This window comes from Ictidomys tridecemlineatus, chromosome 9 (assembly GCF_052094955.1).
Source record: "Ictidomys tridecemlineatus isolate mIctTri1 chromosome 9, mIctTri1.hap1, whole genome shotgun sequence".
In the NCBI taxonomy this organism is placed as follows: Eukaryota; Metazoa; Chordata; class Mammalia; order Rodentia; family Sciuridae; genus Ictidomys; species Ictidomys tridecemlineatus.
The window spans coordinates 51,933,651-51,950,410 of record NC_135485.1 but is presented as its reverse complement, the minus strand read 5'-3'; the positions used below and the strand labels follow the sequence as shown (position 1 = coordinate 51,950,410).

Below are 16,760 nucleotides of genomic sequence, written 5' to 3'. Positions count from 1 at the left end.
CCAATTCTCCTGTTGGAATACCTAGATAAGGCCTTATCCAATTTATGTCTCCTAATAACTTTTGAAAGTCATTAAGTGATTTGAGTTGATCTACTCGTATTTGAATTTTTGGTGGACGGACCATGGTTGAGGATAATAGAACTCCTAAATAATTAATTGGAAAATTTAATTGTACTTTATCTATTGCTATCTCTAGATTATAATTTTTTAATAAGTTTGTAAGTGTGGCATAACATTCTAGCAATGTGTTTTTAGCTTTGTGTGCTAATAATACATCATCCATATAATGAAATATTTGTAGTTCAGGATTTTGATTTCTAAGTGGCTGGATTACTTTGTTAACATAAATTTGACACATAGTTCGGCTGTTAGCCATCCCTTGAGGGAGTACTTTCCATTCATATCTCTGATCAGGATCTTCATGATTTAGTGCAGGGATAGTAAATGCAAAACGTGGACTATCCTCAGGATGAATTGGAATTAAAAAAAAACAATCTTTAATATCTATAACTAAAACATACCAAGTTTTTGGCAAAGCAGACAATTGAGGAATCCCCGATTGAGCAGCTCCCATAATGACCATTTCATTGTTAATGGCTCTTAAATCTTGCAGTAATCTCCATTTACCAGATTTCTTTTTGATGACAAAAATGGGAGTATTATGGGGAGATACAGAAGGTTGTATATGTCCTTCTGCTAATTGTTGTTTGACCAGATCATGGGCTACTTGTGTCTTTTCTTTAGTCAAGGGCCACTGAGGAACCCATACTGGTCTTTCTGATTTCCATGTAATTTTTATTGTCTCAGTGGCCCTTTGTGAAAATCCAACCCATGTCTGTCTGTTCCTTGATCTATTTGTATTGGTGCTGCTATACCTTGTTCTTGTTTTTCTAATCTTTTTCCTTTCCTAAAACCTTGTCTAGCCATAATAGTGGGTGCATTTTGATTGATATTATTTGTTAATGTCAAACCTAATTGATCTAGCACATCTCGTCCCCATAAATTTATGGGAAGATGATCCAATACATATGGCTGTATAGTTCCTTCACATCTTTCAGGATCCTTCCAATCTAATAGCATTGCACTTCTATAGGGATTAGTCGCCACTCCTAGGCCTCGAAGCGATTGAGTGGCTTGTTGTAATGGCCAATGTTTTGGTCATTCTTGACGAGAGATGATGCTAAGGTCTGCACCTGTATCCAGTAGCCCATTAAATTCATGTCCTTGAATATTTAGTTTTAGCATGGGGCGAGAATCTAAATTTAAAGAAAGCATAGCCCAATCTACACCTGTGGAGCCTAATCCCTTGGAACCTCTTTCTACAACATGACTGGAAAATTTATCATGTAGGCTTGGTATTATTAGTAACTGTGCTATTCTATCTCCTGGTGAAATTACTGATATACCCTTTGGAGAACTGGCTATAATTTTTATTTCACCTTCATAATCAGAATCAATTATCCCAGGACTTATCAAAAGTCCTTTTAGAGTAGAAGAGCTGTGTCCCAATAATAAGCCTACTGTTCCTTTGGGAAGAGGTCCTTTTACCCCTGTGGGAATGATTTGAACTCCCATCTCTGGAGTTAGTACTGATTTGGTGGAGGCGCAGATGTCCAACCCTGCGCTCCCTCTGGTTTGTCTGATGAGGGATCTGATGTGCTGGGCACTACCCTGATGGGGTTGCTGGGGTTGCTGGGTTCCTCCAGTGCTCCGTATATTTGTGGTTTGGGGCCCCGGAGCATTGGGGCCCCCTGTCCATTTTTTGGCAACGGAGCCCGATGCCTTTGTCCACGATATTGTGGATAAACACCTTGTCCTTGTTCGTTTTTTGATAATGGAGTACCCTCTATGGTGGTTTGAGAACGGCATTCATTAGCCCAATGTCTCCCTCTACGGCATCGTGGGCAAATACCCGGTATTCTACTTGTTTGATACCTAGTTTTGTTAAACCCTCCTCCTATGGGGCAATTCCTTTTAAAATGTCCTGTTTGTTGACAATTGTAGCATGTTCTTGGCCTGGCATCTAAAGCCTGTTTTACTGCAGCCGCCACAGTTTGCCCTTGTTCATTAATGTCTCTGGCATCTAAAGCCTGTTTTACTGCAGCTGCCACAATTTGCCCTTGTTCATTAATGTCTCTGGCATCTAAAGCCTGTTTTACTACAGCTGCCACAATTTGCCCTTGTTCATTAATGTCTCTACATAATTTAATATATGTGTTTAAATCTTCCTGTTTCCATGGTCTAATGATATCTCTACACCAACAATTCACTTGATCATAAGCCAGTTGTTTTATTAATGGCATTGCTTGTTCTGTATTCCCAAAAACTCTGGTAGCTGTTTGAATAAGCCTATCTACAAATTCAGCGTAAGGTTCATTAGCTCCTTGTATTATCTTAGATAATTGACCTTGTAAACCTCCATGTTCTTGTAAAGTCTTCCATGCCCTAACTGCATCTACAGCAATTTGTGAATATACACCAGGATCATATGCATTTTGTTGCTGCCGATCCTCATAAGGTCCCTTTCCTAACAACATATCTAGATTTCTCTGAGGATAACCAGCTGCTGCATTTCGACCAGCCATCTCCTTGCAAAATTCCTCATTGGCAACCTTCCATAACAGGTATTTTCCTCCATTTAGCACAGCTTTACACATACTAGCCCAATCTGCTGGCGTCATGCTTAAGTTGGTAATGGATTCGACCAAGCTTACAGTGAAGGGTGCTTGAGGACCGTAGGTTGTTACAGCCTCTTTTAGCTCCTTCACTGATTTGAAATTTAAACCCTGGTAAGTTCGCTGCCCTCCTACCTCAAATACAGGGCATACTTGAGATCCTGTCTCAGGATCCCAACTATCAACTGCGGGGGTTGGGAGTCTCCTAGCATATGGAGGTGGTGCTGTTGATTGGACACTTATGCCCTCTGGTGATAGAGTGCTGTTAGTAGCAGTCTCCTGTAGAGGTGGCACTGTTGGTTGAACACTTACGCCCTCTGGTGATAGAATGCTGTTAGTAGCAGTCTCCTGTAGAGGTGGTGCTGTTGGTTGGACACTTACGCTCTCTAATAAAAAGGTCTTATTAGCAGTCTCCTGTTTTAACTTTTCCCCTGATAGATTTTTCTGCTCTAAACTTCCTTCCTCTGTCTCACTATCTCGAAAGACCTTCTCTTTTACTTGAATCTTTTCCTCTTTCTGACTAACTTGAGAGACTTCCTCTTCTACTTGAATCAGTATGTCTTCTTCTTCCTCTACCTCTGTCTGAACTGAAGGCTTTGGACTAAGCAAACCAGATACCAACGTCCACAATGACAATGTGCCAACTGGCAGAGTCCCTGGGTTGTTCTTTTCTATTCTTTTTAAATCTTCACCATGATGGTTCCATTGTGATATATCTAACAACTCCTCCTTAAAAAGCCATGGGCTATATTTTTGTATTATATCAACGTATGCCCTGACTGCTCTTGATTTTACTGGGAAGCTTCCTTCCTCTAACAATTTACTTAATACTCTTTCGGTTTGTTTTTTACTAATTGCTGATCCCGTATTTCTACTATAATACAACCCAACAAGATGACGCCAAACAAAACCGAGACAGAATCCAATAAAAAGGGAACCACACAAAATCATTATAACAGCCTTTCTATCCTCCTGACATATGCATCCGTCCTTTCTCCCTATCTGTTCCTCAGACGCAAATAGTTTTTCCTCAGATGTGAGTGGTTTTTCTTCCCTCTCACTCATCTCCAGGGACAGGCAACTTAAAACAAAAATGAAGCAAAACAAAAGAGGAATCTTAGAATGGCTCCCCATCTTCTCGCCCTGCCCTCAGGGGCGAGCAGTTTACTTACCCTCAGTTGCTCCCCGTGCGAGCCACCAAACGCCGAAGTCTGGCTTGGCACAAATCAGGAGCCACTTGTCAAAAAGAAACTAACTTTATTTTTAGAACTACAAACGCCAAACAAAACAGCTCCAGGGAAAAACCCTCAGAGCCCAACTGCCACCACCGGCTTCCACAAGCCTCTCCTCCCACCAACCTCACCACCTCCCACAATCCTCCTGCTCTTGAGGCCGATTGGCTGGGTTGCATGGGTGGAGCCAAAGAAGTCCCCCAATGAGCAGCTCCGTGGAGGAGCCAATCAGCTAGATGTTGCTGGGGCCGCTGTGAGCCAATCATCAGCTGGCAGTCTGAATGGCAGGGAAACAGCCCAATGAACATCACTGCAGAGGAGCCAATCAGCTAGATGTTGCTGGGGCCACTGTGAGCCAATCATCAGCTGGCAGTCTGAAGCTTGCTGGCAGCTGGAAGTTTGCTGAGGCCCCTTTGGCTGTGGCTCTCAACACTGAACCCCCTTTTTCTGTACTGCTATAACTAAAGCAAATGCAGGCTATTTCTAATGTTACATATATCTAAAAAAAGTCAATAAAAATAAAAATAAAGGACACATATGCCTAGATAGAATGAGAGAGAAAAAATGATATCAGAAATCATGGCCAGTGTCTAACCCATCAGAATCTACTAGTACAAGAATAGACTTCAATTTTATTCTACTTATGATGAGAAGTCACATGAAAATTTTGAGAAGAGCTTCATAATTTGATGTGTATATTTTAATAATCCCAAACTGGTTACTGAGTGGAAAATAGAGTAGAGGGTAAAAAAGAAGAGAAAAAAACAGAGAGAATAGTTAGGAAGCACTGCACACCATGATATGATTCCTCTTTAAAAGCTTCAAGTTGATCTTTTACAAATTGTGTGCTTTCTCTCTCACTTATTGAACTCAGAATGGTTCATAAATATTTCCTCTGATGGAATGAATTTGACTCACTTTCTTGAAATTCCATTTTGAAATATTTATACATCAGAACATAAGTTAAAATCAGACATTAGATGGTGACAAAAGAAAAAAAACAAATCATATGCAGGGCAAGTTTTTGATAATTATTTTAAGTCATCCATATGGCACTTGTGAACAACTTTCATTGACTTCATGTGCACAGACAGATTAACATAGTTTAAATGTTGATCCTTTTATGTTTCACCTTTAGATATAAAGAGAATGCTATGAAGTTATCAAGAATTCACCATGATCAGCCAGTGAAGCCTCTGGACCGAGCTGTCTTCTGGATTGAGTTTGTCATGCGCCACAAAGGAGCTAAACACCTCCGGGTTGCTGCCCATGACCTCTCCTGGTTCCAGTACTACTCTTTGGATGTGCTTGGGTTCCTGCTGGCCTGTGGGGCAACTGTGATGTTCATCGTCACTAAATGCTGTCTGTTTTGTTTCAAGATGTTTTTTAAAACTGGAAAGAAGAAAAAAAGGGAGTAATTTTATCTAGGCCTGGCTCCTCTCATTGCTCCTATTAGAGGAGGCTATATGACCAGGTTCCTACCTATCCTAACAACTTTTCTCAAATCACTTTGTCAAGTCAAATTTTATCTTCATGATATTCACTCCCTGTATAAGAGACAGAAATATTTCAGTTCAAGGAAAAATTATTTGAGAAAATAAAATTAAACCATATGCGTTTATATTGCCATTTGATTTTGTTTTGTAGCTTTCACCTCTTTGAAGATAGAGTTCACAAATTAGAGTTTTGCGATTTGCTTTCCATTGGTTTTCCAGGAAACTGGAAGTGATGCTTACTTTTCATTGTACATTCAGCCCCAGCATCCTTCTTTCCTGAAAGATGAAGGAAACAAAGTCATTTGTCAGTGGCTTTAGAAATGTAGCGATGCCTACCTGCTTTCTCTTATTAAATAGAAGTATGTGGGAAATATTTGGTTTCATAAACTCATTCGCTTTTGCTCTTAGCCCTTTAAATATTCTCACCCTGATGTCCTCATTTTCATTCCTTCTTTCGGTGGATATATAAAATATCAATTTTTTGATTTTTGATTGAACAGACAGCAGGATCTGACTCTAACAAAGAAATAGCCTGTGTTTGCATTAGTTATACCAGTACAGACAAAAGGGTTCAGTAGGTGTAAGATTTCAGTGTAGCAGGGTTCCTCTGGTAAACAGGTTGTTTTATGCTTAGTAGGTCATGGCCATCTTTGCCCACTTCTGGGGAGCTGTTGTTTGATTAAGACTCTGAGCTAAGGCAGAGAAACAGCGTGATCAGGGGTTTGGGAATTTCACACAGGATTTCCCAGAAAAGCAGCTTCCCAGCCTTATGTTGGCTCAAACAAACCCATAATTTATCTATGGCTTCCAAAAATCTTATAAAATTATGAAGACATAGTGTTAACAGAGCTGGGAACTTCTGAGACACTGAGGCAATGTTAAGACCCCCTTCAAACGTTGAGTTTTGTGATCAGTTCAAAATAATTTCAGACATGTCACTCAGAGTAACAAGAATGAGTTTACTGAAGGGATATAGCAGAAGGGAAAGGGGACACTCTCAAAGGAGAGAATTATTGCTCTCAGAGAGGAGAAGGAAGACATGCCTCTCTTGCACTTGGGTTTCATTGGGAATCCCAGAGAAGTTTCGAGTAAGTTCTGCCCAGGTCCACCTTTGGATTTTGACTGAGAGAAGGGTGACATCAGACTTTGAAGTACTGACTGTCATGGCAACTCTAGGTCACTTTGGCCCATGCTGAGTAGTTCCAATTGGATTTTGTTGTTATTTTAGAACCTGGGACTGAACTCAGTGCACTTGACCACTGAGCCCATATCCCTAGCTCTATTTTGTATTTTATTTATAGGCAGTGTCTCACTGAGTTACTTAGTCCCTTGCTAAACTGCAAAGCCTGGTTTTGAACTCATGAGCCTTCTGTCTCTCCCTGCTGAGTACCTAGGATTATAGGTGTGCAGCATTGTGCCCAGCTTCTAATTGGATTCTTAACCACACATTCTTACAGATTTTACATTGAGGAAGAACTATTGTTATCTTCCAGAGTTTCAGGATCTTAAGACAAGTGTCTCTTGGGTTCCTCCCATTAACATTATCATGAGTCTGTATTTTCCTGCAGTTAACAGGTAATTTGCTGAGGAATGTGACATATTCTGTCCACTTAGGCCAGGCAGGGCTGTAGGTTAATTGCTTCTTGGAAAATAAATCATGTTGGGGGTCAGCACAGTGAGCCCATTTTAGAGAATTATTCTCTTCACTTTGTGTTCCCATCATTTCCAAATGCCTGTTTCCTGACAAAAATTGTTTTTAAAATTATCACTTAATACACTCAAAGCACTTAAGAAAAATGTACATTGAAGTGTCAGGAAGCTTTGGCCATCACTTGTATAAGACACACCAGGGATGCATATACCCAACACATGGAACTCTGAGCACTTCTCTAGGCAACTGAATACAGTTTACTATTGCAATGTTCACTTTCTTTATTTTTGAAAACTAATTTTAAACTTCAGGAAATGTCTTGATGAATATAAGCACAAAGATTGAGGACTTATGCACATATTTCTCTAGTACAACTGTCTATGTAGCACCAAGAAAATTGTTTCCCACTGGTTCAATTAGATTCTTAATTTAGAAACAATTTTGTCATTTTGCCTAATGAATTCCTTCTCAGTTGGGTGAAAAAGTTTTAATCCCAGATTAGGAGGCCTATAATTGTTGTTCTAGCACTTCCATATTTCTTTACTAAGAGTGTGCAATTCATTCTCTTTAAGGCATATAATGTTAAAGCATAGAAATGCAAATTATTAGTCTTTTGTTTTAAATTGTAAAGTAAAAAATGAGTGAAAAGATTTCTATTATATATTCTTAACTACTTCCATGTCTTTCTTTAAATTATTTTTATATAATAAATATTTGCAAGCTCCTAACATGAACTCAGGCAGTAGAAGATATAAAGAGCAAAAATCATATTCAAACTCCTTTCAGGTCACTTGCAGAAACAATGATCAGAGTTCTTCCTCTGAATTTTACAAAAGAGATGGAAGAATGCTGGAAAGTTCTTTCCATTAGTCTCATATATTGAATGAATATATAAATCAAAATATTTGTTTATGTTTGTGTGTATTATCATTCCAGATTCAGAGGATAAACAAGTACATGATTACCTCTATACCAGCTGGATTACTATGATGATATTTAAGATTTGGAATAAAGAAATGATTACACATATGTGTTTCCCATATTTTCTCACATTGTGTCATATATATTTTTATATGACACAATTTACAGCTATGTAAATATAAGCAACATGTATGTAATAAACAGACTTATATACATATTTTCCATGCACACATAGTAGGTTTATTAAACTACATGAACTTTGAAACACTTTCACCTTCATTATTTAAAGTCCTTTCAGACACCAGGTATATGTGTATTTACATGAAAACTTCCCAATAGGTGTAGGACTACAGCTTTTGTCTTCCTTTTCCTGTTCAGTATGACCCACTACATTATCAGAGACAGTGGCCAAAGCAGATATCTGGCTCATTCACACCTACTGGATTCAGCTTTTTCTTTCCCAACCCTACCATATGTTCATTTTGTTGGAGGACTCTACTGCAGACCAGCCAAACCTCTGCCCAAAGTAAACCTGTTCCCATTTAGTTGTTTCTTTCTTTCTTACATCTTCATCAGGTATGATTCTCTCTTTCTTGCTCAAATTGACTCACTCACAGTGTCAGAATTACCTGAAATGGAGCAGATACCTATAAATTGGAATTCTTGCATGTCTATACCACAACAAGTAACTGAATTTCATTTTTGTTACAGAAGAATAGGGATTTTTGATGGGACTTTTGAGGATAGGATCAATTAAATGAAGATTTTCTTTACTTAACACATAAGAAAATACCAGTCATTCTCTGAAAGAATATTGAGAAGGGACTAACATGTACCACAGGAAAGTGCTGAATATGCAGAAAAACAATGTAGCACAATCTCTGTCCCAAACACCCTTTCATTCTGCATTGAAAGTTAGACTGTGAGCAAGAAAGAGAAATTGTGTGAAAATTCTTATAAGAAGGAAAAACCGGAAGAGTTTCCTTTCTACCCCAACGGTACTGGCATTCTCAGTAAAACTTCCAGAGAGGACATGAGTCTCCAGAGCACAGCTGCCTGACAGAACAGTAAAAAATGTAAGTTGCACGAGTATCAAGGAATACAAATTGTGTGTTTTTAATGAGTATCTATTAATTTGTACCTCTTGTATTAGTAGGCTATCCTGATTTGTAATTATAAACAGATCTAAAAGCATATTCTTTAAAAGAATCAAAGAATTAATGTATATTTAATGAATATCATATCTTCATTACATAATTTGAAGGCAAGCATTTTCTACTACATCATTACTTGTTGTTTCAAAGGATGCTTTTGGTTACTTTCTTCTTAGTAGACAGAAAATCTGATTTTATTCAATGTTTAGAACCAAATATACTAATTCTCCATTCCACAAGCAGAGAAATGAATATTCTGCAAATTCCAACCCTTGGCTAAATGATTTCTCCATTCGCAATAAGGGATAATGACAGTGGGAATAGAAAAGTTAAGAGAACAGGTAAAAGAAGAAAAGAAAAAGGATAATTGGCACACTAATCATGACCAATAAGAAAGTCTGTTATGGTAGTTTAGAGTTTTGGAAACAAGTTTCACATCCACATTGGTGATTGTCAGATCTATGTGAATTCTAATTGCAATTAATATGAGTTTCCAATATGAAGTTTCCAATATGAAGAATTCATAAATGCCTGAGGTGATACAGGCATTATCATTACATATTATATATATGTATTGTACTATCACACAAACACACACACACACACACACACACACACACATATATATATATAATGTATTTTACTATCACACTAATCTCCTCAAATTACATAACTGTTATGAGAAAATCAAAATTTTACAAATTGTAGTAAAGGAGAAAATATAAAAGTACATTTGCCATTTACTTTACAATAAAGTTGATAAATTATTATATAGAGACAAATAACTAAGGTGTACATAATATTTAGAGTAGTTATTGATAACACAAACACTGAAAGCTAATTACATACATAATATGGAAGAGTGATGTTAAAGCTTATACTTCTTTCATGTTATTACAATCATTTTATCAAAGAATACTCAAATCCACTGTCAGCCATTGTGCAAATATATTCAGAAAATGAGGGCAAATGGTAAGTAAGATTATTATTTTCTAGGAGGATGAAAAACTGTATATAATAGGATTAGATTTCTCTAAATATGTGCCTTATATATACACTTAATTACATGAATAGTAAACAAAACAGAACAAAAACACTCATATTTATATATGTTTGTTATCTAGGATGGAACCAGGTCCTCCTGCATATTAAGCAAATGTTGAGATACTGAGCTATATCTCCAGCCTTTAAAGAAATAATTAAATCAATTTAAATTTTGAACAATAAGGAAATTATTAGTAACTAATTTCCTTTTTCATAATATTTCAATATATATATAATAATATGAACAATTCAAAGGATACTGAGGATGACTATAATATTGCTTGTCATAATCCATGAAGAAAGCTACTTTTCATAGACCTTGGGTTTTACAGTGAACACCTAGAAACATAAAATTTTATAAAAGAGACAAGTGTAAGAGTCAGAGCCAGGATTCAATCTGCTTTTATTGTTTTAATCACTAATCCATCCATAAAATTTCAATACATCTTCAGAGCAATATGATGTCTTTATCATGTTTCAAACAGGTATCTGAAAGAAGCCATGGACTTGGTTTCTATCACTAAATTGTGATTTTTCTTTGAGTACTTGTACTCATAATCCATTAATATTTGTTTACTATATATTTCAAGCACTGCACTCTCAAATGATAGATTTATTGTTCTGGTTGAATTTTCATTTGACATTTAATAAATTCAATCTCTAGGTTGGAGTTTGAGCTCTAAACTTGAGCTCTGCTCTCCCATCTTTTCTCTTCATTTGTTTAAATCCTATTGATTCAAGTTTTGGTCTGTGAACTAAGATCTGTGTAATGATCACTGAAGAAAATAATGTATTTCCTGTTCACATTTTGTGCACTCATTTTCCCAAATACACAAACCATTTCATCTCTGTTTTGTAGTTAATGCAATCTATTTCTAATTGATTTTCCTTTAGGTCTAAAGAGAAGGCTATGTGGTAATCAGCCATTCACAATGACCATTCTCTGAAACACATGGACTCATCAAGTTTGTCATAAAACACAAAAGAGTCAAATACCTGTGGCCAGCTTCTTACAACCTAACCTGGTTGCAGTTCTACTCTCTGGATGTGATTGGGTCCTACTGGCTTGTATGGTAACTGTGAGTTTTCCTATCATAAAAGGTCTGTTATCAAAAATTTGTGAAGCCTGGTGAAGTTGTGTGCACCTGTAATTCCAGTGGCTTGGGAGACTAAGATAGGAGGATTGAGAGTTTGAAGGCAGCAAAAAGTGAGGTACTAAGCAATCCAGTGAGATCTGTCTCTAAATAAAATACAAAACATAGGGCTGGGGATATAGTTCAGTGGTCAAGTGTCCCTGAGTTCAATCTCTGGTACCCACTTTTCCCTAAAAATGTTTATGAACAGATAGGAAAGAAAAAAAAAGAGTAGAATTGTTTGATACATATGGTCAGTATGCATGATAGGCAGACTCTCTCATTTAATTCAACCACTCTGAATCAAAGTGTAGCAAGATTAGGCTCCATGTTCTATAAGGTTTTTGTCTTCCTGAATTATTTTTTATTTCTTGTTAAACATTAATGGGTACATGGTTTTATATAATGGTATATATACTTCTATATAGTTTCAAAACTCCTCAAATAATTTTTAGTACTATCTTGTATATTGTCATAAATTAAAAAAAAAATGAGACCACTGAAACCTTAGCTATTGATTTCAGAATAGCAGGAAACCTAATTATTTTTTATTGTAAATTTTCTGAAACATCATCTGTTGGTATAAATTGCAATCAAATGAACCATTTGTGTGCTTTTCAAAGCATACCAGAGCCACATCTTTGTTAAAGGTGGATGAACCTAACTTATTCAGACCATTGACATAGGGGAAAGAGACTACAGTATAAATTCAGCTCAACTTATACTAAAATGAAGATGAGTGACATTTTCATAGGAATAAGAAGGAAATCTGGAGAGGGACCAGTAAAATGTGGACACAACAAAGAGGACTATTGAGCTATGTGTAAATGGAAAATTGCACAGGAAGAGGTAGAAAATTACTGACAATGGCCTAGCAGGGGAATTCAGCAATGTGTACTTTGTTCCTTGAGAGAATTTGATTTTCATGAGCACAGAGGTATCATGGATGATGAGATCACCTCTTGGGAAATAATCCATGAATTACTGCAGATGGAACCCAGGCTAAGTTTCCTCAAATATCTTCACACATTTTTAAAGAAAATCCTCTGTGCTACATGAGCATTTACAGTATATATCCTCATGAAATACAAAATATTTCAGTGTGGAATTTTTCTTTGTTTCCAAAATTGTGGATGATCGTAAGTAGCTTCTTACCCAAAACTGTGCAACTTGGTAAACTTTTTGGTTAGCAAGACAAAAGATCATTTCCACATGAGGGCTTAAATATTCTTGAATTTTTTTTTTTACTTTGTTAATGATCCTATACAATTTAGTCATAAGAGAAAAAATAAGAGGAGGGACTATTCCCTTTAGTTAGAAATGACAGTGGGAGATTTGCGAGTTTGGTTCAGTCCCACCAGATTATAATGTTATATTTCCCTCCTTCTACAATTTCATCTCCCATCTTTTGCCTTACCTCTCTAGTTAGATTCTTCTAGCTACTTTAATACCTGGATTAGTTAGGATATGAAAACCAGAAATTTGTATTTTTCTTTTTATTTATTTTTCTCCCACAGTGCATAGAAAAATAAATAGAAAATTAAATAGAGAACCAAGTTAAATTGAAATTTGAATAAAATAAAATTCAATAAAAACAAATAGTGTGTGCAGCAATTTTCAAACCTGTGCTGGACTCCACAACTTGCTGTTTAATATGTGCAAATATCATTTTTGAATTCTGAGAGGATAGAAATTAAATGAAGAACAGATCTTTTGCCTGACAAGAGAAAAGTTTAATTAGTTGGATGGAAGAGAGACATAATTTTCATTTTTGACAAATACAAAAGATTTTTACAGCACTATTTTATGCAAAATAAGAATAATTGTTATTGAAGCTAATTATTATAATAATGTCCAGAAAAGTAGATAAGTACTAGCTTATTTTATTAAACTTTGAATGTACCATCATGTCAGGAGCTGCCACATTGGAACGGAGTGCCCCTTAGCCTTGAATGATGAGAATACGGAGATATGGCAAGCCAGCCATGGACTGTGTGTGAATGAACTATGAGCATTGAGAGCACAGGGTGGACTGAACCAATGTTGCCCCTCTGTTTGAGCAGGCAATGTAGCCTTTTTTTGCTCACTCTGCCTATGATCCCCACACAGCACATGAGATGGGTGTGGCCTTTCTAGATGTCAGTCAACCTGCTGACATCAAGACATCATGAAACTAGACTCAACCCTTTGAAACCTGACCCCTTGCCTCATTTGGATAGCTTCTCCACAATAAAAGCATTCAGCATGTGCTCCTCACTCTCTTTCTTGCCTGCCTTGCCCCTCTTGTGGGAGCTGCAGTTGAGAAGTGGTCACTGAACCCAAAGAAAAGGTACTTTCTGTGTCTATGTCTCTATTTATTCCCCAAATTCCCTTGGAGTGACCCTTACTGGTTTAGTTGTGTGATGCAACACCATCATATCAATAAAAAGCAAAATTCAAATAAATGATAATGTACAAAAAATAATCAATAAAATTTTAAAAATCAACAAAATCAATAAATTGATCAACAAATATTTGAAGAAGTGTTCACCATCTCTAGCAGTAAGAGGAATGTAAATCAAAACTATTCTAAGATTTCATTTCACTCCAGTCAGAATAGCAATTAACCAGAATACTAGCAACAATAAGTATATAAGTGTTGGGAGGATGTAGAAAAAAGTTTCACTCATTTATTGATGGTGGGATTGCAAATTAAAGAACCACTCTGAAAAGCACTTGAAATGGAACCACCATTTGACCCAGCTATCCCACTCCTCAATTTATACCCACAGGACTTAAAATCAGCATACTATAGGGATGCAGTCACATCAATGTTTATAGCAGCTCAATTCACAGTAACTATACTGTGGAACCAACCTAAATACCCCCCAGTAGATGAATGTAGAAAGAAACTGTGGTATATGTACATAATGAAATATTACTCATCCTTAAAGAATGAAATTATGACATTGCTGATAAATGGATGGAGCTGGAGAATATCTTGCTAAGCAAAGTAAGCAAATACCAATAAAAAGAAGGCCAAATGTCTTATTTGATAAGTGAAATCTGATCCATGTGGGTGGGGGCAAGTGAAGAATGTATAAATTTTGGATTGGGTGGAGTTGAGTGAGGGGAAAAAGGAGGGTGTGGGGGTAGAAAAGATGGTGGAATGAGAGATATATTTTTATCCTATGTACATGTACGGTTGCATGACTGTTCTGACTATGCATCATGTACAACCACAGAAATGAAAAGTTGTATTTCAGTTGTGGAAAAAAAGGTTAATTAATTAATTTAAAAATAAAAAGGGGAAAAGTAATGCATTATATTAATATATTATTATATTACATTAATGTATTTTAAAAATTGGAAAATTTTGTGTATATATTATTATGAGGCAAATGAGGCTCTATAAGTTCTACATATATCAAAGTATTTTTTATTTCATAATGAAGAAATTCTGCAAAATCTCTAATGACTTTGTCAAAATCAGTCTTTTCAATTCTTAAATTAAAAAGTCAGTTACATAAGTTCTTTACTACTCATTTGCATTCATCAAAATTTTTTCACCTGTTTTAAGTTCAAAGTTTTTTCACATAGAGCAATATTTACACATTAGGAAAATATGCAAACATGAAGTCAGACTTAACAGAGTCATATAAATCTCTTTTTATATTAAATGCCACAAATTTAAATGTTATCCATATGTTTGTTTCTTCAATATTGAATCTTGTAGCTTCCAAACCTCTCCTTTAATATAGGAAAGTAAGAAAGTGAAACTTGTAAAACTGTTGAAATCCTGAATCATGATGACAAGGGTCATGTTTGTAGGCTGAATTTGAGATCAATATAGATTTTAGAAGCTGGGGAAAAAATTAACCAGAAATGATAGGTCAGAGAAGGTGAGATTTGGAAACATCTAATCAATTATAATGAGTACATGCATTATATTGTTAGAGTTAACCTAGAAAAAAATCAAAATAGAGAAGAACATATTTAATAAGTTCATAAGTACTTCAATGATGTATAAGACAGATAGTTAGGGCAAAGAAATCCGGGAATGCAATGGGCCCCAATATAAGGTGTTTTAAAAAAAGAAGAAAAAAACCCACACTTTGAATCAGTTAACTGGCAATTTTTAAAGTACACATGTGATTCCTATTGTGGGCTCTAATAGATAAGTTTAATGCCAAAACCAGAAAACTCACTAATTCTCTTCACTGCTGATCTTACTCATTCTTTTGTTCATCCATTCTGTTCCATTTTATTTCATATGTTCAATTTTGTTTCAAGTATATGAATGCATGCTCTATTTAGAGAACAACCTTTCATAACAGTTGATTGCTTTTGCTGTAGCCTATAGAGATCTTCAGTTCCAAAATTTGTGCTTATTTTTTAAGCAGAAAGTCACTGCACTCTATTGAATAAAAATTTTTTTTCCCGACAGTGAAGGCCTATGTTTCATTTGGATTCCAAGAATGCACTAATCATTAGTTAATATCTTTCTCAGACACATATCTGGATGGGATTGCTTTGTGCACAGCTCCTTCTTTAGGATGTGTTTAGATTGGGAGTAGAAATAGTAGGAAAGTGTTGAGTCATTTATGAACACTTCAGTCTGCTGCAATAAGTGGAACTCCAAATGTATGTATTTGATATTAGATGGGGTACATTCCCTTTTTCTCTCAGTGATTTTTTAGTTTTATTTCACTGTAGTCAGATTTATCTCATTTTAAAAATTTAAATTTGCTGAGATTTCATCTATGACCATGCCTGAGATCTCCCTTATGTTTCATTTGAACTTGAAAATAATATATATATTCTCACAATGTTCTCTTCAACTTCGGAAGACAAATTATGTTGCTTGACTTTAATATGCATCCAAGTACTGTTCTACATTTTTCTTCTAAAGGACTTGGCAAAATTACCATCTCACTTCATTTCTCAGTGGCAATGCACATGGAATTAGAAATACTATCACCTCAGTGAACTTCCTATACCTTTGAGCTGTCTGGAAAAGTCTTGGTTCCACTAAGTAGTTCTTTTATTTTTTTCACTGTGGGACTTTGCAAAAATTTACATGGATGATTTCATTCTCATTTTTAAAAAATGACAGTAGATATAAGGTAAGGTCTGACTTACAGGTTGTGATAACATAAAACCTGTACTCTAACAGGACATAGTCAATTTTCATTATCTCCCAGTGAAAAGTAAATATATATATTCATTTCTTTCAGAAGAAGACACAGTGCCATGTAGCTACTTTACAGATATTCTGTGATGTTAAATGTGTTTGGAGAGGAGTGTTTAAAAAATGCCAGTTATTCTATATGTCCATTCTTTAGTGAATATTCCTCTTCTTATTATTTCTTCTTTTTTCTCAGGAGACTTTTGCTGCATCTTTTCATAAACCCAAAACAAAAACATTAAATAATTTGCATGAGTTAAAGTAAGATAATGGCCATTTAATTTTGA

General features: G+C 35.9%; 1 protein-coding gene across 1 annotated transcript in view; it reads left to right on the top strand.

The window, feature by feature from the left end:
- Positions 1-5,528, top strand: part of LOC101975342 (UDP-glucuronosyltransferase 2B17) — a 31,369-nt gene extending 25,841 nt beyond the window's left edge. Inside the window, exon 6 of the mRNA XM_005333284.3 lies at positions 5,046-5,528. Coding sequence (XP_005333341.2) covers positions 5,046-5,325 — 280 coding nt within the window. The 3' untranslated portion in view covers positions 5,326-5,528. The remainder of the gene's footprint in view (positions 1-5,045) is intronic.
- Positions 5,529-16,760: the final 11,232 nt, after the last annotated feature.